The sequence below is a fragment of the Hyposmocoma kahamanoa genome, unplaced genomic scaffold (genome assembly GCF_003589595.1).
Source record: "Hyposmocoma kahamanoa isolate Upper Pololo Valley unplaced genomic scaffold, ASM358959v1 92, whole genome shotgun sequence".
Taxonomy (NCBI): domain Eukaryota; kingdom Metazoa; phylum Arthropoda; class Insecta; order Lepidoptera; family Cosmopterigidae; genus Hyposmocoma; species Hyposmocoma kahamanoa.
The window spans coordinates 11,743,929-11,771,354 of record NW_020654748.1 but is presented as its reverse complement, the minus strand read 5'-3'; the positions used below and the strand labels follow the sequence as shown (position 1 = coordinate 11,771,354).

The 27,426-nt window shown below is 35.3% G+C and overlaps 1 protein-coding gene across 2 annotated transcripts in view; it reads right to left on the bottom strand.

The window, feature by feature from the left end:
* Window positions 1-27,426, bottom strand: part of LOC113236408 (bifunctional 3'-phosphoadenosine 5'-phosphosulfate synthase) — an 86,368-nt gene that overhangs the window by 33,528 nt on the left and 25,414 nt on the right. For both annotated transcript variants that reach the window (XM_026472446.1, XM_026472445.1), the window contains exons 2-7: window positions 21,298-21,472; window positions 17,397-17,569; window positions 11,635-11,772; window positions 10,944-11,063; window positions 4,844-4,984; window positions 3,769-3,831 (exon numbers count right to left, since the gene is read on the bottom strand). In XM_026472446.1, coding sequence (XP_026328231.1) covers window positions 3,769-3,831; window positions 4,844-4,984; window positions 10,944-11,063; window positions 11,635-11,772; window positions 17,397-17,569; window positions 21,298-21,472 — 810 coding nt within the window. The remainder of the gene's footprint in view (window positions 1-3,768; window positions 3,832-4,843; window positions 4,985-10,943; window positions 11,064-11,634; window positions 11,773-17,396; window positions 17,570-21,297; window positions 21,473-27,426) is intronic.

Here is a 27,426-nt window from a genome sequence, read left to right as displayed (position 1 = left end):
ATATATATATATATACTCACAGGCGGCGTAAAATATATATATATATATATATATATATATATATATATATACACACATTTTATATATATAAATATATATGTATATGTGGGTGGATCAGCTATTTAATGTAAAACAGTGTCCTTGTTTTTTAAAAAATCACAAAATTAGCAATGTGTACTTAAAGGCCGGTTTTGAAGCTTGGTAATCTAATCAGATTGTTTATAATTACGACTGTTTATTATAATGTTTAAAATTCCAAAATAATTAATTTAAAAAATGTCGTGACCTAGTAGTCAAAACATAGATGTCATACAAATTCCACCTGTCCCCAAGGCATACAGCACAATGAAACAACGATGTTGTCTAAAATTTTTCTTCCACTTGTCTGTATATGTAGTATCGGTAATGTGCTTTAATATACATGCATTCTAAATGTTGATTTGCGAGAGCTTTGATTTAGTTTTCAGTAAAAAAGAACACAGTTTGAATAGTTGTCCCATTTTTAACAACAAAGCGCATAGTCGCCTGGGTCACAACAAAGATAGTACCAACTAAGTGAAAGTGAGATAGATTGTCTATGGCTAAGCCGATAGGAAACCGATAGGAGCTTTACCAATCCTTAAGTTTATATGGATTCGGCCATTTAGCCCGTAACTCGCAGCGTGACAGCGTGTGTTTATTGTGCGTCTCCGGAGTGACGACGAAATTTCGGTAAGCAAATAACTTTTTATACAAATTTTATTTTCATATTTGGATATTTAAGTCTGAAATGCTTTACATGCATGTGTTACGTTATTTTCATAAAAATTGTTGAAGAAAAATAATTAAAAATCGTAGTTTGTCTTCAGACTGACTTCACGAAAACTGTAACTCAAGAGACAATTTTGGTGAACCCAAGTGATTTTCTGTACTAAAGATTCCGTTATAAGTAAATACAAAACATAATTAACTAAAGAGCCATTCATAAATGAAAATCTAAACTTAGCAAACGGAAATACTAATGGTGTTTTTTTGAAATTTTTGTTTATATACCGATATTTCAAAAATATACTCAAACTGAATGAAACTCGAGATATTTTTAGTACTTTTTTTAGTTAGAAAGCTAGAGCTTCTGTTGAATGAACGTGTCTCAAGCACAAATTCATTATACATTTTTAAAGCAATTGTTTTTTTATTTACAAACAAATTTAAATCAGTTTGCTTACGATTTTTTAATACTAGCATTACATAACCTAACTACATAAACTTAATTTATTGCCGTTACCATGCCATTATCGCAGCGGAGAGGCAAAGACGATGTAAGGAAAATATTAAAAAGGTCCCTGTAAAATATGAGGAATATAAAAGAACACCAAGTGTGATTCAATTTGGTTACTGTTTCTTTTTCCATGATTACTCAAGGTATAGAACCAGCGGCTGATTGTTAAATTTTTAAGATTTTTTTTATAAGCGTCATTATCCAACAAATCGACTTTACGTATGTCGTACAAATAATTGTGTCTCTTGAGTCACCTGGTATGTCTTCGGGCTCACAAATTGTCCCCGTTTTGTGTGATATTTTTTTGTGCAATTTTAATTTAACTAAAAAGTTATAGTACAAAGTTTTGTACATAGCAACCTTAAATAACGACGGTCGGTAGTTACATATTAAGTGCATCTTTTTTGTGTTTCTAGGAACAGAGTTATAAGAAAAGTTTTCCAGTTCATTTTACTCTGTGACTCCGGAGACACAATGTGATCTATTTTTAAAAGAATGAGGCTGTTTTTTTTAGTTATGATAGCGCCATATTGATTCATTAATATACTTATTGATATTAAAGTACAGTGACTGATTACAAAGTTGGTTTTTATTTACTTTTTGTCATAACTTATTTATGTTAGGTAGGAGACGTTATGAAGTGTCATTTCTGAAATATAGGCATACAACTACTGGAAAAACTCAACGAAGTTCGATGCTCGTTATAGATTTATAAACTACAGAAAATTATTTAGGAATATTAGGCGAAGATTGAGCAAAATAACAGAATTTGTTTTTTTTACACAAAAAGTTGATTGAAAAAATGGTATAGTCAGCAAGATAAAAGACAATTTTTACAAAACTTTTTTTATTTTACTTTTTTTTTACTCTACAAATAAGACTTAAGTAAAACCAAATTATAATCATATCAGTATTTTTAAATTTGGAACAGCTTTGTTTTGTGTTGTTAATAGAGAATATTATATATATAATCTATGAAATTAAATAAATAAAATAAATAACGCACACACTGGTAGCCCCGCACTAGGGAAACCCTGTGTCCAAGGTGCCATGGACACATACATAGACAACCACAAATTACACCTACAGTCACACACAAAATAGGCGCTTTGTCGTCGAGTTGCGGATACCAGCCCGTTGCACCAAGTACCAAGTACACCTACAGTCCCAAAAGAAACAAATATGGGCCATACAAATATTTCTTTCGACCCGGCAATCGAACCCGGCACTTCTATTTGGCAAACCAGCATGGTAACCGTTCGGCTACGGAGGCAGATCAGGAAATTTTTATATATTTTTGATTTTGAAATTTATATTGGTTACCTGCAATGTTTCAAATGATCTTAAAAATAAAACCGTAAAATGTATGAAAAATCATCTTCAATCAATTGTTTCATAGTAGACTATTTATGCAGACAAGTTGGTTGTTATAAATATGTAAAAGATGTACATGTGGTACCAATCCTTTGTCTTGTTTGTCTTTGCTTCTTTTTCATATGTGAAATAAGAACTATATGTATGTATGCTTATATTATATTGTAGCAATGGTTTGTACAAGTTGATAAGCAATTAATTTTAAAATCACTAAATGTAATTTGCATACTAAATGCATACTTACATATTTATCTGCTCTAATAGTGTACAATAAGGTATAACTTAGAATAACATTGGAGATTTTGAAATTAACTTTATATTACATAATGTAGTGTTATTTGTAAAATACTAACAACTTCGCAAAACTACATTACTTACATTTTTTGACACAGGGTGACGGGCGCAGTAGCAGTGCGTCTAAGATCTTCGCGATTTAAAGCTCTAAGTGGCACTGCAACTGTAATGGATAAGAAAGTCGCTTACCACCAGGCGCACGACTTGTTCTTTCCATCACTTGGTGTTATAAAAAAAAAGATTTTACTTTAATATAAAATTAAAAATATTTAAATAGATCTATAAACGGTAATAACTCTTATGTAAAACGCAGAAGCGCGGAATGGAGTCGTCGACGGGTAAGATGCTTACACAAGTTAAAGGAAACCACATTTTTTTATTTAATAAATAAATATAACATCAGAACCTCGTTTCATTATTTCAGACGAATGACGACCACTACTGGACATTAGTTCGTGCATCAGGAGGAGGGAGGCCTGTTAGTGGCAGCGACATTTGGCGTTTTGAGACTCTGGCATTCTGAGAATCTGGCATTGTGCTAATCTGACACTCTACCCGTTTGGCATTTTGGGTTCCTGGCATAAAGCGTCAAAACGACCTCACTACTAGATACAGATCTGAAAAGTGTACGAAACTTAAAAGTTTATTTTTGGTAAATTCATTATGTTTTGTAAAAGTTATGTAACAAAAGTTATTGCTTAACATGTTAATAATATAGTTCTGCTCGGTTGTTAGTATTTTACAAATAACCCTGACTGTATGAGGACAATGCAGTGCAATCTTGCTAACTATAACGTGTGTATCACAAAGAAATAAATGAATTTGAATTTTATATTACTTACTTGTAAATATTCATGTTCCCGCATGAATCCTTTGAGTGGGTAGGCCCAACCTTCCGATAATACCTGCAATTAACATGAATTCTAAAATAAAGCCTGTGAGTCATCAACAGTAAACATTGATGACGTGTATTTACATAGATAAGTATACATATATGTGGATCGCTATCAGTAAAATTTTGAGGTGATTCAGCGCGTGCATGGCGACATAATTTACAAAGCGTTGTAAATTATACTTTATCAGCATGTCGCATGCGCTAAAACGCCAATTAAAATTAATACCTCTTTCGATCCATGCCTGTATTTATATCCCAATCCAGTCACAGATTTGGCAACGTTCATGGAGTTATAAATGAATTATACTTCTCTTATCATATTTCGTATCATCCAAATTTAATATTTTTCGGTAATGAATATTTACCGAAAAGTTCTTAACTTTATTCCAAAAGACACAATTCGAGTGATGTTAATAGGCGCTCGTCGGATTTTTCGAGTCGATATGTCACGTGCGTCCATCTCGGATAATTTGGAACTCAATCATAAGGGTACCAAAATATTCATATTTTAATTTTGAAAACATAAATATCTACAGGAAAATTTACTACCATCATATTGTCTACATATATTGTATTTTAAGATTTATCACCGAAAACTATGTAAGTCCTACTATGGTACGAATTTTTTAAGGAGTGATAATAGTATTATTGAGAGTTTTTGTAATCTTAAAATAACTCCACTAACTTGTTATGATTAATAATATAAACACTCAAATTTAGAATTATTCAGCATTTTTTTCCATTTCATAATCATACTCCCGTAATCGAGATACTAATCCCAGTCGTTAACCAGTAATGAAATCGACCTCATCGTCACTTTCCATTAGGTAAGATGGAGGTCAAATGCACACTGATTAAATAAAGTTCCTTTCCCTTAGATATTAATTAGAGCCTTAGAAAAATACACGGAGTTGTCAAAATATGGATTGATGCAAATCTGTGACGAAACTTGAATTCAGCTGTCACAAATGTAATTTCATTGTGTCGCTTACGTTGGTAATATACAGATAACAAATACTGACCTGCACCCACTGCAAATCGAGAGTGGACAATTCAATCTGTGGCAGTCTACCGGCTTCTTCTATGGCACTCGTCAGCCGGTTCCCGTATATGAACAGCTCCTCCACTCCCCCCGTTTTGTTTTCAAAGTGGGGAATGATATCCTGAATGTAAAGTAGATAAATCAAGTAATTTATTTTAGTTCATTTAAATTTCAACCGTCGTCGTCGTGATGTGGAGTTCTAAGGGAGCAATAACTTTTAATCACAACTCGGAAATAAAATTTACAAACATTCGAGTTCTTAGGCTTTCGCGTTTACGCACATTGGAAATGTATCCATTTTTTCGCATCTAAATCGCGTTTGTTTATATTTCACACAAACCAACGTTTCGGGCCTTTTACAGGTATTATGGTCGGATGTGTAATGGAACATATAACAACAAATAATCTATTTTCACTTGGTATAATAACATTTGATATAATTTCTAAGGATATAATCACTCACTGTATATAATCAACAAAAGGTATAACAACAAAAGGCATAATTTCAATGTGTATAAGGAACCTTCAGTAAAACAAACACTAGATATAATGGTTAAGTTACATAATGAACAAATGGTGTAAGTACTACCAGTATAATACACACATCAAAAGTGTCTAGGGATCAAGTACGTTTAAGAGTATTGCTGCAATTAGGATTAATTATATTAACTTTTTTGTATCGCTATTGATACTTTTTAGTGAGTTTTAACATTTAAATAAGGAATATTGTTTAAAATTCGATAATAAGAAGAAAATCGATTGTCAATGTGGTTTTGTATAAAAATGAGTTATAGCGTTTTGACAAAATCATTACAATATCTGCATCGGAACCGAAACAATTTACTACAAAAAATTTAAATTTAAAACAATTTATTATTATGGAGAGACGACATCATTTAACCCGAGAAGTGATGATGCGAGCCGACGGAATGTTGGAAGCTGGTCCCAGGCAACGTGCTGTGGCTTTCACTCTTAACACTACACAGAGCGTCATAAGTCGCCTCTGGACGCGCTATCGCATGACGGGCAGCGTGGCCGAGCGACATGAAGGACGATCTCGCATCACGACTCGCAGACAGGACCGGTATATCCAAAATACTGCTCGACGGAATCGTACCATGACCGCCATGATGTTGGTTACGAGGCTCCACAGCTCCTCGGGCTTGCTAATAAGCGATCAAACAATCCGAAATCGTTTACGTGAAGTGGGTCTGCGATCCCGAAGGCCGCTCAGAGTTCCACCTATTGCACCCTGCAATCACAGGACCCGTTTACGATGGGCTCGCGAACACAGAAACTAGGAGGAAGACGACTGGCGCTATGTGTGCTTTTCGGATGAATCCCGCTTCGGTATGAGACCGGATACAAGACGTACTCGAGTTTGGAGAACATCTGGACGTCATGAACGTTTGAGATATTGTCAGGAAGTTCATCCATATGGTGGGGGAACAATAATGATATGGGCCGGTATTTGGATCGGCGGAGGAACCGATCTCATTTGGATCAGGGGTAACCTCAATGCTCAAGATTACGCAGAGAGGATTGTTTCAGATGTTATCATCCCTTTGCGAGGCCAGTTGGGTGATTCATTTCAACTAATGCATGATAACGCACGTCCACACACGGCTAGAGTCGTAACACGCATTCTTGCCGAAACTCGTATCAACGTTCTGCCGTGGCCTGCTCAATCGCCAGACCTCAATCCAATTGAGCACGCATGGGATATGCTTCAAAGAAGAGCTGTGCCGAGTATGCATACCGTACATACTCTACGACAATATTTTGACTTGTTACAAAACATATGGGCGGCCATTCCTCAAAGTGATTTTGATGAACTCATCTTAAGCATGCCAAATCGCTGTAATTGTGTGATTCGTGTTAATGGTGGAAATACAGACTATTAATTTTCTTATCTTTACAATAAAAATGAGCAAAATCATCATTTTCGCCATTTTTTTGTCATTTAATTGACGCCGTTAATTTGAGTTTTTTCCCACAATTTGCAAAAACATCAATTTTAGTTTATTTTTATTAAATATAGGGGTAAGCGGTTAAATAAAACATAAGCATTAAAGTAAGAAGTCGTCCTGGAAGACTGGATTTGGTAAATATTGCTTAAATAATTTTTATTTCGAAAATATTCACTTGATCCTTAGACACTTTTGATGTGTGTATATTAAATAATACAAAATATTGAATTTTACGAATAGTTGAAGCACCCCACATTATGTAGATAAGATTTTTTTAAATTTCATTAAATGTACAATCGCAAATGGCGATGGCGTTCCCGCTATTGTGCGCTCCCGAGTTGGCTCCGGTCTTAACACGCATCTTCTCGTTTTCGTACCACTCAGGTAAAGTCCCGTCTTCATGGAAGATAGCCTGCGTTCACCCCATACCCAAGAAGGGTGACAGTACAGACCCGTCCAACGATACGCCTATAGCGATAACCTCCTTGCTCTCCAAGGTGATGTAGCGTGTAGTAAACAACCAGCACTTAGATTACCTCGAGGATCGCCAACTTATTAACGACCGCCAGTATGGCTTTCGCCGCGGTCGTGGTGCTGATGATCTTCTTGTGTATCTCACGCACCAATGGGCAGCTGCCATCGAGAGCAAGGGGGAAGCAATGGCCGTGAGCTTAGACATCGCTAAGGCTTTTGATCGTGTCTGGCACAAGGCACTTTTGTCAAAGTTACCATCATACGGGCTTCCAAAAGGGCTGTGCACTTGGATCGCCAGCTTCCTGTCTGAGCGGAGCATAAAAGTCGCTATCGACGGATTATTCTCGGACACCATGCTCATCAACGCCGGCGTTCCGCAAGGATCTGTGCTATCACCAACCCTGGTCATCCTGCATATCAATGATATGTTATCAACTAGTAGCATTCATTGCTATGCAGATGTCAGTACCGGTGATGCCTATTATACAGGTCGCATAAATATGCCTCACCAACAAGTGGAACAAAACGGACGGTAACTTGTATTTAAAATCGAGACTTCTTTGGAGCAGGTCTCAGAATGGGGCCAACAGAATCTAGTACAATTTAACCCCGCAAAGACACAAGTGTGCGCGTTTACCGCTATAAAATCCCCACTCATAACAGCGCCAAAGTTCCAGAACACTGCCCTTACCATCTCAAAGAGTATTGGGATACTTGGAGTCGACATCACGAACGAAGTCCAGTTCCGGAGTCATTTGGAGGGCAAATCCAAACTGGCTTCAAAATACCTCGGAGTGCTCAATAGAGCGAAGCAGTACTTCTCTCCAGGTCACCGACTTTTGTTATATAAAACACAAGTACGGCCCCATGTGGAGTATTGCTCGTATCTCTGGGCAGGAGCTCCCAAATACCAGCTTGATCCACTTGACTGCATCCAACACAGGGCTGTTCGTATTATCGATGATCCCAAACTCACAGACGTTATGGAGCCCCTTAGCCTACGGAGAGACGTTGGCTCTCTGTGTTCGACCGTCTTTATAATGGGGAGTGCTCTGAGAACTTTTCGAACTGGTGCCACCGTCTCGTTTCTACCATCGCACCTCCCGCCAAAAGAGTAAAGTTCATCCCTACCTCTTAGATTCCTGGTATTGTAAGACCACGGGGGGATCTCGTTCGTTTCTTTCTCGAAACTGCAAGGTGTGGAATGATCTTCCTCCTGAAGTATTTCCTTTGCGCTATGATATGAGGTTCTTCAAAAAGCGTGTTTACAGAGCTCTCAAAGGCTGGCAACGCAAAGGCAGCTCATCTGATGTTCCAAATGTCCATGGGTAACGATGACCACCTCCTATCAAGTGGCTCGTCTGCTCGTTTGCCTCCTTCATTACATTAATATATATATATATATATATTTAATTCTTTTTGTATAGCTTTAAGTGCTTTTTGTGTTATAAAATATAATTATTAAAACTTTAAGCAGAATATTTAATTGCATATATTAACCTAACCGAAACCCACAGGAGGTGTTCGAACCAACTAGCAAATGCAAACAAAGTCGGTTCATTCACCGTTGCACCTAAACACCACTTTAATTATATTAATTATTTTTTTTCACTCATATATTCAACATTATACTCAGTGAATATTAGTTGTTATATCAATCGTCTATTATGCACAGTGGCCTTTATATTATGCAAGAATATGTCAAATGTCTGTATACCATAAATTAATTGTCTGTTGAGCGTTATATCGACTAAAAATATGTCATTTGTTGTTATATATTACGAATCGCACCCTTTATGGTCACGACTGAGTTGGTAAAATCAAACAAATGTTATAGATTAGTAGTCGCTCGGATTTTAAAAAATTACATCAAATAAGTTTGTTCTTGTGTTTATGGTTTCAACAAGAGTACCTCAAATTAAAAATTTCATTCCCATTTCATAATCATACTCCCGTAATCGAGGTACTAATCGGCGATACTGGTATAAAAATATCAATATGTATAAGTACTGCATTTCACAAAGTTTATTTCAAAGTAGTACGACAACTGTAATGAACACCTTAATTTTTATCTAATTATGTTACCAATCTGTAGGCATAACTAAAAAATTGACCTCAAAAGTCATTTATCCCCAAATTTGCCACCCTTAGAGGTGGAATATTTTCTTCAAATTTAAATGGGAGGTAACCTCAAAAAAAAGAATTATCAAAATCGGTTCACAATAAGTCGGTTAAAAATAATAATGTGATTGCCTTAGAATAATAACGCATAGAATGATAGTTTCATAAAAAACGAACTGTCACAAGTGAGGCAAAAATCAAATTCAGTAGGCGTAAGCTACTTGTATTTACGCTCGTCGGCACGCACACAAATATAAAAATAATGATGCCATGGAATAACATTTCCCTCAAAAGTGGGGAAATTGTATCTTGCTTAACTCATCGTTAAGTTAGAGGTGCCTACAGATTTGCTCGATTTTGTCGATCGTTACTGTCGATCAGGTGCCTACAGATATGCTCGATTTTGTCGATCGTTACTGTTGATCGACAACGTCAAGTGACAGGAATTTTCAAAAATTTATTTTTGGTAATCCTTATGGAAATGGCATTTATATCTGAATACACGAAGGCGGACACGACTTTTCTCATTTCTAAATCCAAGATGGCGGACACGTCTTTTCGAATAAATGCAATATGGAAATCGTTTTCGAGGTATTCCAGGTGCTCATCACGAATATGGCATTTATTTCTAAATCCAAGATGGCGGACACGACTATTGAAATAAATGCAATATGGGTATCATTTTCGAGGTATTTGGGGGTATTGGGGGTACTCATTACGAATATGGCACTCATTTCTAAATCCAAGATGGCGGGCACGATTTTTCATATAATGGCAAGTTGGGGATCGTTTTCGAGGTATTTGGGGGTGCTCATTAGGAATATAGCACTTCTTTCTAAATCCAAGATGGCGGACATGACTTTTCAAATAATAGCAAGTTGGGTGTCGATTTCGAGGTATTTGGGGGTGCTCATTAAGAACATGGCATTAATTTCTAAATTCAAGAGGGCGGGCACGATTTTTCGAATAATAGCGAGTTGGGTGTCGTTTTCAAGGTATTTTCATTCCGAATATAGCACATGGCAATGAATGCAATGGCAAAGAATTAGAAGTCTTGTCTCCCATCTTGTATTCAGATATACATGCCATTTCCTTACCAAAAATACATTTTTGAAAATTGTTGTCAACCATCTTGGATTTAGAAATTAATGCTACATTCGTAATAAGCACTCTAAAACTCCTCGAAAACGTCTATAATTCTCAATCGTTACTGTCGATCGACAATGTCGAGCAAATCTGTAGGCACCTTATTAAATATGCGACACATGCGATATGCGAACATGCGACAGTTGCACTATGGTAACAGTTTAATTTTAATTCACAAACATTACACAATTAAAAACAACTTTACTTCTAATACAATTTAGGTCAATACTAGATCCATTATTTGAATGTCAAAAAACAATTTGTCGCCTTTAATGATTTCTGTACACACGTGGTCCGCCCGCACTGCACGCGCTAGTAATATGAGAACATATCTGCATTTGCAATATTTTGTTCATTGCAAAAATGTACCTGTAACTCGAGCATACGGATGACGTCCATGGTGGACTCCTCAATGCTACGTCCGACTGTCCGGACCACCAGCTCCGGCGCCTCGGGACGCTCATACTCTTGGGTGATGCCTGTAAAACCCTACAAGGGAAACAAATGAAGTTCTTTATACTGTAAAAACCAAATAATTAAATCAGAAAGGGAAAAGATAAAACATAGGGATCAAATACGAAGCCGTTGTAGCCAAATGGTTTGATCTACCGCCTCTCAAGCAGAGGCTGTGGGTTCGAATCCGAATTTTTAACGTGCGAAATTTCATTTTAAAATACCATGAGCTTTTCGGTGAACGAAAACATCGTTAAGAAACCTGCACACATCTGTAAAGCAATTTAATGATACGCGTGGGAACGACAGCCCAAGCACTCACATTGTGTGAGGAGGCCTGTGCCCAACATTGGGACCTATTTATAGGCTGTAGATAGGCTTAGGGATCAATTTTGGGATCCTAAAAAAGGCTTCATAACCAAACTTCATAACAAAACCTGGGAGTCTACTCTCGTTCTCGGCACATAGTTTTTTAATTTGGTCGAGTATTACTTATTTGACAGTAATTGTTTCGGAGGAATGTCGGACGGAGAAAGAAAGTACAGGGCCTGTTTTGGGACTGGCGTTTAACCAATAGTTCTACCGCATATTTTTTTGGAAATATCACCTTTATCTGTCCGTCTCTAGCCTTCTTGTAAAGGCCCTTAGTGTCTCTCTGCTCACACACTTCCAAAGGAGTATCGATAAAAACCTCGAAGAAGGGCAGGTCAGAGTCTGTATGAGTGCGTCTAGCTACTTCACGATCCTAGAAACAAAAATAATAATAAATAACACACACATAGACAACAAATAAATTACACCCAAACTCACGAGATAAATAAATGTAGGCCATACATATATTCCTCCCGGCCCAGAAACTAGCACAGGAAAGTGAAATTAGTTAAGTATTTAGTAGCAGTACAGCTTCCTATGAAAGAGTTCGTCCAGGGATATCCTGTTGAGAAGAAGGGCTAAGGTTACTGGTGAAAATATAAGCACATAAGACTTGACAACTTATGTCGCAGGGTGGACTCAGATGTTTGCGACTAAAAGCTCTGAACGGCACTGCAACTATTATGAACAGGCGTGTCACTTACCATCAGGTGCACGACTTATTCGTCCCGTCACTTGGTATCATAAAAAAAGATTTGGTAAAATTATCAATATAGAATTAAATGTTCTTCATATTCTACATCTATAGATCGTACAAAGATCCGCAGAGAGCGTACAAAAAAAAACATGGGAGAGGGCTACAAGAAAATTATGACGAATAGATTTTACCTCTAAAGTATAGCACACGAAATAAACAAAACCTTTTCCTAATACAGTTAATTTTTGTAAAAGTTGGAAAAGTTGTAAAGTTGGAAATTCGTAAAAACCCGACTCGTCATAAATTTGTAAATTTTGTAAGTACTTAATCATCATAACTAAGTAATTTGAAACATTTTACCTAACATAATAACGATCTAATTATGAAAACTAATTAACTATCCCAAATCGATAAAATGGGCACTAATTACCGAGTCCGTTACGGTAACATTTGAATGACTACTACTACATTTTTAGAACGCAATACAATGGTCTGATATTAAACAAAATCATATAACATATATTTTTATAAAAATTGTGTGTGTATTGTACACAAAATACATTACAACCATTAGGTCAATGACTACAACTAACTTTATAAACAAGCCATTTACCGCCATTTTGAAGAAAATAGTTACTGGCCCTAACCAAAATATTTTATTTGTAAAAAACTTTACAAACTTTAAAAATTATAGTAATTGAAATAACCAGAGAATATTAACTTAAAATTATAATAACTCCCTATGAAATGAGTGATTAAAAATATAATTGTACCTTTTTTGTACAAAAAAAGACCTCAAAAATTCGTGGAATTACATCTATTTGCTAAGTTTTATTGAAATCGGTTACCGGAAAGTGCGCGAAACCGGATTCAGCCCTTAGTTTGCCACCCTTAGAAGTGAAATATCTTTTCAAATTTAAATGCAACAAATACTGATGTACCCTGTTTCCAACAAAAAAAAACATCAAAATCGGTTCACAAATGCAGAGTTATCGCGTAACATACATAAAAAAAATACAGTCAAATTGAGAACCTCCGCTTTTTTTAAATCGGTAAAAAAAAACTTTCATAAGCTCCTCACAGGTGACGCTAAAAATCTTCAACAATTCATATGGTTAATATAATCATTATAAGGTCGGCTGACTTGATCGGCACCTCAGTTGGTTCAAGTCCAGTTGGATCGAAAGAATTTTCCTTTGTTTTCGTTCGATGTGTCCATGCCGTTCCGTGCCTTTACAATGTACAGATGTAAATATAATTATGCTTATCAAACTTTTTTTTGACGCAGTCTTGAACCGTTCCTGATATCAGTAACTTCAATAACATCAAGTGACGGGACGAACAAGTTGCGCGTTGCCTGATGGTAAGCTACACACCTCTCCATAACAGTTACAGTGCCACTCAGAGCTTTAAATTGCAAAGATCTGAGGGGCACTACCACTGCGCCCGTCACCTTGAGACATAAGTTGACAAGTCCCATGTACCTGTAATTTAACCAGCACCCTTACCCTTCAAAACCGGAACACAGTAATGCTGACATTACTGCTTGGCGGCAGAAATAGGTAAAGTGGCATTACTACCTTGGACGAACCCTTTCACAAGGAGCCCTACTGTTACAAAAATTTTCAGGTCAGTTTACTGTATCTAATTTCGGTACATCATATAGATATTCTAGAATATTATCATGAAGTATTATTTAGTGTTCGATAGTAGTATCCTAAAATATCATTTAATGTTTCATGATATACTTGAACATTTTAATAATAAAAATAGTCACCGAAATTAAGTAAAAAACGAGAAAACTAATCTGAAAATTACCCAAAACCACATTCTAGGGTGATTAATAATAGGGTTATTAATAATATTTTCAGTATCAAACCTAAAGATTTGTAATGAACACTGCCGTGACAGATCAAATGTCATGCTAAAAATATATAGGCAGTTAACTCTGGTTAACTCCGTAATAGTAATTTCAAGCGTGTAACTACGAACAATAAACATCATAATTGCTTTGAAAATTGTAAGGAGTGTATCTAATAAACGGTAAACGCGGAAATTAGTCACAAGTGATTGTTCTATTTAGTAAAGTATTTTTATAATACGCATTATGTTATGTCTTTCCTTTTAATAAGAAACCGGTTTCTCTAAAGTTTAATGACTTTATATCTGGAATTGATAAAGAGAGCAAAAGTCACTGTCCTTTTTTAAATAATAATATACTTAGCATCACTTCTAAACTGTATTAGTTTAGCGTGTACTGTAACAGTACTTAGAAAATGAAAGTAGCAAGTGCGGTCTGACTTATGGTTTTCGGTTGCAAATAAGTTTGTTATGCACATAATATCTCGTTATGAGGCAACTACGGTTGATGGAAACTTTAAGGATAAATTGAGGAGGTCAACATCACAGTGACGTTATATTTGGGATTACCGTTTCAACCTGTCTGCCAAACGTATTTATTTTTGTATATTTTTTTAAATGGACGTTACAGTAGAACTAATTTAAAAGACTAATGTAGAGAGTACAAAACACTAATCGTTGACGTTGGTCATAAAGCCGCGATCTTAAAATGGAACTGAGCCGGACACGTCTGCCGCATGTCAAACGAGCTGTGGACAAAGACCACCACGGAGTGGATACCACCAAACGCAAGACGAAGCCATGGAAGACCCAGATCGAGTCTAAAACGCGACTAAGTGACAAAATATTTTTTTGAGATATCATAAAAACCATAACCCGGTGAATTTCACTTTCCGAATTTCAATGGCACTTTTTGAGTGATTTTTGTAAAGCCCTTTTTTCTTTTGGTTTCAAGGTCTTAAAAGTACAAATAAGTTCAAACAACGTTAATAATTATTAAATCACAGAAATATCTAAGTGAAATACAAAAAAATACGATATTTTAGGCCACACGAATGAAATTGCAGGAACACGAATGATTTTGTCATAAACATAAATGAGAAAAACGGCACAGTCATGAGCAATTATTATTACAGCACACATTTTATCGTTCACAAACATTGACTTACAAATAAATGGACGACGGGTCTAATACAAAAACCACGAAAAAAATGTCCCAAGTCAACCTATTCGAAATTTAAATTGTAATGTCATCGCAGTATCGCGCTGTCAGTCGAACAAATGAAGACTAAGGCGGAGTTTGGCGCTCTGTATACGATTTTAGCGCCTTACAAGTGCGGACACTTTTTAGCGCGGACCCGACGTCCATATAATTGTAAGTCAATGTTCACAAAAGAACATTTAACAACATTTAACACGTAGCAAATATTTTAATACCACTTGTATTAAAATCCTCTCATCCGTGTCCATCTATAAGTAATAAATAATAATTCTAAATAAGTATTTTGTTAATGTCATATAATCTTTATTGTACATCAATATATCATCATCACCATCATCATTATCATGATCACCATTATCATCAACACCATTACCATTCACATCATCATCATAATCATTATAATCATCATCATCACCATCATCACCATGTTCATCATCATCATCACCACCATCAGCATCATCATTCTATTTTGCTAGTTACATGAGTGACAGACAGCAGTGCGTTGAGTATGGCGGGCACCTGTCCGAACCATTTGACGACAAAGGTCAAGTCTGGGGTAAATCAGGGCAGCAATCTTGGACCTGTCCAGTTTGTGATAATGATTAATGACCTACCGGGGGTTATCCAAAAGTAACAATGCCTCCTGTTTGCAGTTGACCTGAAACTATTTCTCCCGATCAATAATACCGCGGACTGTATATTATTACAAAATAATATCAACAACGTAGTGTCATGGAGTGAGCAAAATAATCTACAGTTCAATACTTCTAAAAATGTGGTACGATTTCTTATGCTCGAAAGCGTAATCCTATTTGCTACGATTATAAAATAAACGCCGCAACACTGCAGAGGGTTAACGAAGTAAAGGACTTGGGAGTTCGTTTTACGGCAGAGTTGAAGTTCCAGAATCATATAATTAGTATTTGTAAGAAAGCATATAGAAATATTCATTCTACGTACAGTTAGTGGTTTTACAAATATAAAGGCAATAGAGGCATTGTACAATATCTTGGTTAGAAGCCATCTCGTATGTAATGCACTTATTTGGGGTCCAAGTGAAATTAAATAGAATGTAATGTTTGAACGCATACAAAACAAATTTACAAGATATTTATATTTAAGGCTATACGGGATATTTCCTTTCTATCCTTTGATGTACCGTAACCTATTTATCCTGGGTATGGTGGGGTACAACGAAGTGGGGGTACGCAGGGAATTAGCATTGGTTTTGTATGTGTTTCAATTGTTAAGAGTTTAAGACATGCAATGCAGAGGATTTGAGTCGTGTGGGTCTTTGCGTTCCTGATGGGTATGTGGGGCACCGGCGCCGGCCTCAATTGTTGGCGTCCTCGTGGGAGAACCAACCTGCTGGACAGGGCACCATTGACGCGAACGATAACGACTTTGAACGTTATTCATGGGAAAATTGACCTATTTGCCTGTTCTCTGTGTGTGTTCAATAAATTAACTTTATTTGTAATATGTTATGGTATATAATATTAGTTTGTAATTTAATATGGTATAATATAATTTTAGTAGATACAATAAAAAATTTTAATATAATGTTAATCTTTGTAAATAACGTTGAACAAGTGATCATTTTGGCTACACTATTGCATTGGGTTGGTCCTGTAATGATAGTTGCTAGCTTATGTATGTAAAATAAATAAAAATAAATAAATCATCACACTAAAAAATTATACACCACATGTATAATTTTTTTCTTCTTTTCTTAAAATTAGGGAGACGTGGAACCGGCTCCCATGAATACCCACTTTTTAAATTTTATTTTATTAGTGTGGCGTAGTATTTTTATGTGTAACACAGACTAATTAAACAAGCAATCATATTATTAAATAAATAATGCTTAGCATTCGTGTAATAATATAAAAGTTATTAAAAGGGCCACAGTTTGTGAGGTTATATGAAAACAACTCAACCGTTTTCAGAATATTGAAATTGTTAACTAATTTTAACTGTGTTCAAAAGAGAATTTTGTGCTCCATTTTTTGCTATTTAAAAGGGTTATTTGACCATTTGTCACTCAGCTGCGTTTTAGGTAGTGGGCGGCAGAGATGGCGGCAGAGATGGCGTGACGAACTGGACGCGTATATGATGCCTTAGTTTGTAGCGGCGTAAACTCGCTGAGAGTGGAAAAAGTGAAGGTAGGCCTTTGACAATAATGGCTGAAAAATGAAATGAATGTAGAGTAACTAACCTCAGCGAAGGGCGATACGAAACTGCACAAGCAGACTACTCCACTATCAGCAAACAGCTTGGCCACTTCTGCCACTCTTCGAATATTTTCCTCACGATCTTCCTTGCTGAAGCCTAGGTTTTTGTTGAGACCAGTTCTGATGTTGTCTCCATCCAAGCCGTACGCCGGAATACCTGAGAAACAAACGCTTTTTACAGAAAACATGGAAAATGTCACATTTGTTGAGAGAAATTACAAAAGACACGGGCAGCTAACATGTATATTAGAAAACTATTTCTTTACAACTTTATTATAAATTTTAGCCAAAAACAAGACCTTTGTTTCTTGTTTGTTGATGTCCTATTGTGTCTAGCGTACCAATTATTGTCCTTGATATAGTTCACTATGAACCTTATACGGGCATCAAAAATCCAGCTCTAGAACACCTATTATAGACTAGTGTTGACTACAATATTGTGATGATTTTACAAGGAACTGAGTAAATTATTTCACACATTTGAAATTAAATCCTATTCAAAATATATGTACTCTGAATTCTAGACATTCGTAAGATCAATAGTTTTTTCTACGTGAAAATTAGGTTTATAGATATTATTGTCGCGCAGATTTTGCAAGCTTTTTGCTTAAAAAATAACTCCTATGTTTTGTTTCTTAAATAAACATCCAATCAGCGACTTAAACGATGAAATTCGTATTTAATAGTCGGTATTTAGCATAGCACTACGTCATCAATTAACTTAACTACATCCCACCAACAGCCTTGTTTAACTTTTTAGGAATATACCTCTCTGTAGAAAAATACAATCGGTCTCTGTGGTAAACATATTGATTACGTGAATTACAAGATCAAGTATTTTAAACAATGAAAAAAGCAGTTTATGTCTATAGTGAAGAAAGATTCCCTGGCGATATCAAGTAGGTAAACCTAATAAATCTATCAAAATTCTCTTCTCTATCTTTTATCCCACTAGATCGTGACGACAATTTATCGGTACACAGCAGCCGCCTTGTCATTTGCACGACAGATTCGTTTGAAGCAACGATTCTCTGTCGTCACATTTTTATCGTGACGTTTCATTTATCGTCTGACGAGTGTCGTTCTAGCTCTAGCCATTGTCACGATAGTCTGTCGTCGTAATGTCAAAAAAGTCGTGAACGACAGTTAATCGTGTAGTACTATATGTGAACAACTTCATCTAAATATACAATCCACGACACTTTAAACTGCACGACTATCTGTCGTCACGACATAGTGGGAAAGCGCCCTAATTTACGCGATCACTAGCGGCAACTGTCACACTAAAGTCGTGGTAGAGTTCTTTTATTTTTTATTTCCTTCCCCTAAGTGGTAGAGGCACAGGTTCTGTAATTTAACTTTTTTTTCCATCCTATGTTTGTACCAGTGCCAAAACGGGAAAACTCTACGTAGAAGAATTGTCGAAAGCTCCATTTTTTTAAATGTCAATCTATAAGCTAAATAATGGACTGACGACTTGGGTATGCCTATTTTTTTTATGAAAAGAAGAAAAATTTACCAAGACTTGCTGTATGGTGTCAAACCTTTGCCTTTTCCTTTACGGATGAAAGGGAAAAAACAACAACAACAATCATTGACCTACAGTCAATTCGGGTAACTTTGAACATTTTTTGCGTTTTTCTAATAATTTCAAATTTAATTATGTTTCTTAACAATTACTTTATTAACTGAATAGTGTTCTTTTAAGCCCTTTTTTCGTTCTTATAGAAGGAATTTAGTAATTATTCAACAAAACTGTTCTAGATTTGCTCCAAAAGTCACATTCAAAGTTGCCTTGAATTTTGGGTAACTTTGAATAAGATTAGCCTTCGATATGGAAACCGTATATTTTCTAGATATTTTACAGTTTGTGTAAGATTATACGACATATTCATATTTTTTAGATGTGATTCAGTCCAAATATTCCTGACAGTGCGTTCAAAAACGACATTTGACTTGGTATTGCCATAATAAAACGAGACGAACTAATTTAGTTGAAATGAAAAACTTGTTTATTTTTAGATTTTTTAATTAATGCGAATAAAAATGAAAATTTTTTGTTTAATAATAAATTCTACGCTTATTTAGCTATCAAACGAGATCAAAATGAATCACCTATAACAAATATTTTAGGCAAAGTAAATACATAACAAAAATCTATTCACCCCACTCCTTAAATAAAATGTCGTCATCAATATAAATACGGCCGCCTTTTCTAGATAGCTGTTACTCTTTTATAATATTCATAATATCGGCTTTATTAACTTGACATGTCTCAACGTTAGAGGGCCAAGACCAACCTCCTAAAAAATTTTTTTGGAGCACTGAGACAGTAATTTCCAAAGGAGTAACTTTTAGAACTCTCCCTGGAAACAGACTACCCTCTTCTCTAAAAACACAGTCAAATACATTCAAAGTTATCCAAATTTCTCTGTTTGGTAACGTCGTCAAAATCTAATTCGTTTTACGCGTAAATACAAAATCAAATTAAATTATTCTTTAAAAAAGCGATATATATACACCTCTATTTAAGTGTGGAAACCAAAACTTACCAGTCAATATTCAGATTTATATATTTAATTTCGATTCTAAAACTGAGCAACAAATCACACCAAACTACTTTCGCCAAGAAAAAACCGCGAAAATTTAAAAAAATACAATTTAACATTACTTTTTTCTTTCATAACTTTCGTTTAACAATTTTGTTCCGATTTACACAGTTTCAATACTAAAAATAAAAGATCGCCATACATAAAATAAATTTTTAAATCTTTTACGCAACTACGTTCAAAGTTACACCACGATTCAAAGTTACCCGAATTGACTGTACCAAAACAATAATAATTAATTGCGAAGTCCAACCATAGACGTATTAATCGTAACTGTCATCAATTAATGACAGTTACGATGACTTTCATAAACTTGAATTTGAATACAACAAAGCCATTTTAAAATAACAAAATTATACCAAAATAAGTAATCATTCATCAACTAAAATATCTGACTGTGTGGTGGTAAAACTCACCTCAATACAATGAAATTTGTCTAAGAGTAACAATTACTATTGTACCGCAATAACTATGTCGCAGCGAATAATCGTTTCAGGTGTTTTAGTCGGAGTTACTTTGGGGGCTTATTACTTCAAGATATTTCAAGATCACTAAATAACAAAGTTTAAACAAGACATAAAACGCACAACTCTCCAAACATTTACTTGCACAATGACTTTGAACTGGCCAGAATCAAGACCTTCATTGTCATAATCCAAGTTTAAGAAAAATCAATCAAAGCATGTAATTCAAAAATTCCTTCTTAATTTACTCATGTCCAAATCCACAATAAACGCAAATCCGATCAATCCATCAGTAAAATCAAAATGCTGGATAAAAAGAAATTGATTCAATTTCTTCTAGGCTTCATAGTTGGTTTTGTGCTAGGGTCATTGACGTGTACATCCTGTCAACAACATATCACACGATAGCGGCCAAAAACAAATTGTATCTCAATTTAAATAGCATCCAAAAAGTACAAGCAGGATAAATCAACGCACACATTGCATCAGATAATGGGAATGAAACAAAAAGTGTACAAAAGAAGGTGCCAATGCCGGACGAATGCCAAACGAACATTGATGTCTACGTGTCTGTGGCACTGATTGATCATCTAGGATCTTGGACGACTTGGTATACACAATTGCTGTTGTCTAAAGATGAATGGAAAACTGTAATTAGTTAGTTTATTTATTTTATAAAAGCTAAGAGCCTCTTTACCCTGTTACTATTTTGAACTTCAACAGCAATATTTTACCTTGAAATCTATTATTCATTGGTACAATTAAAAATACGATTGTTTGTGTTGCAAAATTTATTTGAGATCATAAGTTACCTTTAGAGACCAAATAAGCTTCAAGAGCAAAAGCGATGCTCGTCTTGCCGGCACCACTGAGACCGGTGAACCAAACCGTACTACCACGGAATGCCCTGCTGCCGAGTGCTTTGCTCCTTTTGGCTCTCGACACCTGGTGTTTCTGTTCCACGACATTTGTTGCTACTTGGGCGCACTGAAACAAACAGTTTTGTTAAAAGTAATAAAAGCGTACGTCGAAAATACAGATTTAAGATCTGTTTATTTGTACCAATGTTAAGTTACTTTGTATAGCTTTCAGCAATTCATCTTAATTTAAATGAGATTCAAAATAGACGTTTTAACGTGTTCTATTCTATTCTGTTTCCTTAATGGCGGCCACTAGGTTTGGGCCAGTGTCAGTTTCGATTAATGTTGTCAGTTAATATTGTTCAATAACGTCAACGTTTCGGTAGCAGCATGGTATTTGTTTTTAGATGAGTCCCTTCGACGGAATGCTGTTGTGGAGATCATACCTGGGATTTAAAAAAAACAATCATGGACAAACAACGGACTTTAGCATTATATTATTAGAGCGTATAAAATCACACAAAATGTTAATAAAGTGTGAGTACACATAAAGAAGAAGGAATTTAAGGTTAATAGGACGAGGAATGGAAGAAGGAGGTCATACAAGTCAATTTAGGACATTCAAAGAAAATATGATCAAGGGCACCCTCTCCCAGACCACATTCACACAAAGAGTTGTCTCTGACACGGATTTTATTGAGGAACACAGGGGAACAAGTGTGGGCCAGTCTCAATCTACAGATCGTAGAAGTAAAGCACTCAGGAAATGGATTTTTCGACGTTTAATAATAACATTTTTTTTAGTTTCATAACTTAGAGGATGAAAAAAAAATTCATAACAGCTTCGTTTTGTGCATGTCAGTAAAGAGATTGCGTCGTATTTGCAACCTACTTTATGAATGTTTTTGACTGAAACACTAACCGCGAAAAGCCAAGATTTTTTTTTATCGGAATTTGTTAATAATGGAAAAATAGTCTAAGGTCAAGTCTTTTTATCCATCTTCTAAGAACTAAGCATACGATAGGTTAGATACTGATACTGACACTTTCGGCGATCGCCATAATTTTTATATAATTCTTACAAAACTAATACTGGACCAAGCCTAGTGGAAATAATAATATCTCTAAAATTTATTTAATTCATCTAAAAAATTATTTTTTGCGACCAATGTTAACATTCTTCCTCAGTTAGTTGCATAAACAGTGCATTACGTAAAATAAAACTTTTACGCATACATTTTGCACGTTAAGATTAAAATTAACATCGGGAAATGACAATTGACAAAATGTGGAAAATGACAACCGTTGCCCAAGAATATTGTCGACACTCTAAAAACTTCCTGCTGATTGAGCATAAATAAATAAAGTTATTTATAATTTTCAAGTCCAAGGATTCTCATTAAAAACACCGGAAACCTTTAAAACGTTGTAAATGCCTGAATAGGCGTAATAACTTCACTAGGTATATAATTAAATTTGGCCTTAGTTAAAGGTGAGATGAAAAAATAATCCAACAATGTCATATTCATTTTGCATCAATTAAACGTGCTGTAACAATATTCTTTATGCTTTAATTGTTATGATATGACCACAGAACAATAAATACAGTAGAATAACTAACCACGTTAGCGTCTGACGCGTGCCAACTTTAGGTCTCGAAAGACCTAACTGAGCTCAGTCCGCCATTTTCGCTTTGTATGGTATGATCGTGTCGTTCTTTCGTGCAAATTCTCTAAAATCTTAGGAAAATGCCTTATACTTTTGGCCAAGGCTGTATGTTTGTTGCAGATAGGTGTAGCAAGTTGCATAATGTCATACTTGTTGTGTGGCTGCTGACAGAGCTACTGTCCATATGGTCTTAGGCTTATTCAAAGGTACAAGATCTTCCCACTGAGCCTCCAAATAAAAAAGTTTGAAACAACCAACCGAAATCTACTATTGTAATACCGGACTTATATGAGAGCTATGGAAACAGAAAGTAGATGCTTTATTCAAGGATGCCAGAAAACAGTGACACAGAGTTCCACTTTCTGCTAGAAAAATGTTGTTTAGTCAGTATAAATAATTATATCCCTGGGAATAATCGTGTTTATGATTGACGTTTGATTATTGAAGCAAGGATCTAGACAGAAACAGAATTCCACCGCAAAGCATATCCAGGACGTGATGTTGCTATAAGATGTTCTAGATCTAGGATTACTGCATCTTGAGAAAATAGATTATATGGAAGACCTAAGCGTATAAACATGAATTAACTAGAATAGTCTCATCAACTCCGCAACGAAGATTCTCAGCTATTGGAAATACCAAGAGCATCCCTAACTTCAGCAGCATGTTTGATGAAGTTTAGAACTGGGGAGTTGGAATATAATTGAAGATGAATTAAAAATTAATGAAAAAATGTTTTTCAGTTTAAACGTCGCATTACCTTACCCATATTTTTTTTAAATTTATATATGATGTTTGAGTTTTCTAACATCCTCTGACTGTACAAATATATAACTATCTAACAGGGTTATTTTATAAAATACTGACAATCTTGCAGGACTATATTACTAACATCATAAGCAACAACTTTTGTTCCACGACTTTTAATAATTCATCGCATTTTACTTTCATACAAAAATAAAAATGTTTAAATAGATCGCTGTAAACGGTAATAACTCTGTTGTGTAAAAAGCAAGAGCGCGGTTAGGGGTAGTCGGGGAGGACGCATGCCTGTTTGAACTTACTACCAAATACAGGTCTAAAGTGTCATAGTACAACAAAAACTAAAAAGTATATTTGGTAAATTACGTTTTGTAAAAAGTCATGGAACAAAAATTGTTGTATATGATGTTAGTAACATAGTCCTGTGACGTTGTTAGTATTTTAAAAATAATCCTGTATATAAAAAACAACAAATGCACTACAAAAGTCAGCTGTTAAGTATAAGTTGTTACATGACCTCACTTTTAATAAATCTCATGTAACTCTGATCCGCAGAATTTTTAGTGATCGTATGACAATAATAGGGTATTAATTAATAAGCACTTTCATCTTCCTACATCTTGGCCCAAAATTGTATGACAGCGAATCGGTCTCCTTTCATTTTTATATAATATATTATACAAATTCTACTATCCATATGAACACGGATTGAATTCTAAATTGAACTCAATATTTAAAAAAAACGAATTAATTGGATCAATAATAGCTAGAAATTAATGTTTACAAAACAAAATGAATACTGTTTGAACAGTATTACCAAAGACTCCATTCAAAATCAACTATACTTATAAAAACTCTAGAAACAGTAACCTTAGCAACATTGTTGAGAATAGAAATCTGCTGAAAACCGCACTAGTAATAAACTATCCTTATTATCTTATGCGTTGGGACATTTAAAGAGGGTTACACACTTCAAACAGCTCTGGCAATTTATTATGCGAACTACTTTCATGCTAGATTCAGGTATGGCATCGTATTACAGTACCGAAACAGACAATTTTTTTTATTCTAATAATAACCTCAGTACAGAGTACTAAAAAAACCGACCTCAAAAGTTCGTGGAATTACATTGAATTGCGCGCAAAATAGGCGCTTTGTCGTCGAGTTGCGGACACCAGCCCGTTGCACCAAGTACCAAGTACATTTAATTGCAAAGTTTTATCGAAATCGGTTACTGGAAAGTACACGAAACCGGAAAACATTCATCCCCTAGTTTGCCACTCTTAAAGGTGGGATATCAAATTTCAATAGGGCCAATACTGAGGTAACCATATCGAAAACATTTTTGTTTTCGATATTTACTATATATTATACTTTATATATATATTTACTATACAGAATTTACTTACCTAATATAAGCCAAATTCTGAGATAGATATCTTTTGCGCTGGGACTGGGTTAATTTTCTATGGGCTGTGACCCTTCTCCTCTGTTTTGCCGCCTTTTGGATTTGGAGCATCGTAGCAACAACTCTTTAAAATCGTTTAAAATAGTTTGTTTGTCTGTTTTATCGACTGAGAAACTATAGTGCTAAGCTCTAGATTATGAGTCAAGTCCCTCTTCCTCGAACCCAGCTTTACTTTCACCCCACCTGACCCTATACGCATTTCGTCGAAATGTGAACCGATTTTGATGATTCTTTTTTTGTTGGAGAGAGGGTCAGTGGCCCCATTTAAGTTTCAAGAGAATATTCCAAGGGTGGCAAACGAGGGGTTGAATCCGGTTTCGCGCACTTTCCGGTAACCGATGTCAATAGAACTTGGCAAACAAATGGAATTCCACGAACTTTTGAGGTCGGTTTTTTAGTACTCTGTACTGAGATTATTATTAGATATGTAGTTTCGTAGTAAGTTCAAACGTGCAAGCGTCCTTCTCGACGACCCCTACTTGTTTACACTTTTTCACAAAGTTATCACCACCGTTTAGAGCGATCTATTTAAATGTTTTTATTTTGTGCGAAAATAAATCTGAATTATTAAAAGTCATGGAACAAAAGTTGTTAGTAGTTAGTATAAAAAACCGGGTTCCGTATATAAGATCGCAATTCATTTGGTCGATTAACATGAGGTTGATTGAATGTTAGATTTTTCTGTTACTGATCGAATAAACGACTGACGAAATTACGTTTAATAGAAAGAACTATTTACTTTTGTGTTACTGATCGATAACATTATTTGTTGATGCACGTTTGGTCGAAAGAACGACAGATCCTAATTTTGTAGATCGAATCAATCCTTTATCGATTACCGTTAAGTCAATGGACAAGTAGGTATCTGTCATAGAATGAATGAAAGTCCTACGAATGATCGACCGATTTACATAATTTTGCGTTTACAGTTTCAGTACTTTCAGTTTCTTTGTCCATGTGGAATTTTAATTCTATACTATAGTTAGACGAAGTATGTATTTATGTGTACCATTACAAATAAGCAATATAATGTGCAATAAATAAATAAATAATCAAGTAAAATATATCTGAACTTCCAGTCAGATAACACGAGGTCGAATAACTTGATTTAAATCACATGTTGCTTTGAATTTACGTTGTAGTTGTTACTTTGGAACAGATAATCGGAATTCAATCAACAACATAAACGAAGAATAAAGCGTTCAACAATAGGTGAACTCAGACCAAAGTATCAAGATTTGTCCTTGTGTGTTGCACGTGCACAATTTTTATTTGCAAACTAAAAAAGGCAGCAATTTTCGATTAACAAGCATTACTCTTCCTGTTCCTTAATGTAATCAATTTCATGTTAAGGTTTTATGATTCAGGAAAATGATTTTAATCCATCTGCATGTCTACTAATGGACCACATGTATACAGGAAAGTTGAATTCGGTATTAATGTGATGCGGGCATTTTCTGGTGTACGCTGGGGATCCCACCCCTATAGCTAAATAATGCTGTACATCACGCAGTCACTTTGACTACGGTGGATTCCTCTTAAAAGCCTGTGACAAAATCCAATACAAATGTTAACGGATCATAACGGTAACCTATCAACCTATAACCTACAAACTCGAATTTATTTTTTCCGAAATAACGTTTGTTCGAATTTTCATTATCCCGAAAACCGAATTACAACGAAACCGTTGTTCTTTCAGGATATTTTGGGTGTTTATCGCAAAGACACGATTAGGTGCGGTTAGATTAGGTTAAGTTAGGTTTTAAAAAAACATTTAACTCTCAAAATTACTTTCGAAGTTATGAAAATTCGAGCAAACGTTATTTCTGGAAAATGTCATTTCGGATTGTTAGGTAACCGATCATGACTGGCGCTATGAAATACTCCTCCAATAACACGCTCCAGGTAGAGTGCTCAGAACGGCCCCTCTATCTCCGAAGACAATATTTGTGTGATAGGTTCCTTTGCAAGGTTCTATAAATCTCCTCTCATCCGTTGCTTGTAAAGCTCCGATCGCTCAACCATTTAATCTTGACTTCTAACTATTGGTACCACTAGGATCCCCCGTCTGTTAGTGAGTAGCTTAGATAAATTTTCAATTATCGAAAACTTCCCAGTACAATATAATAAAAACTAAATTTTTTAAATTAATTATGACTCCTTATTATATCAACCTACTAATC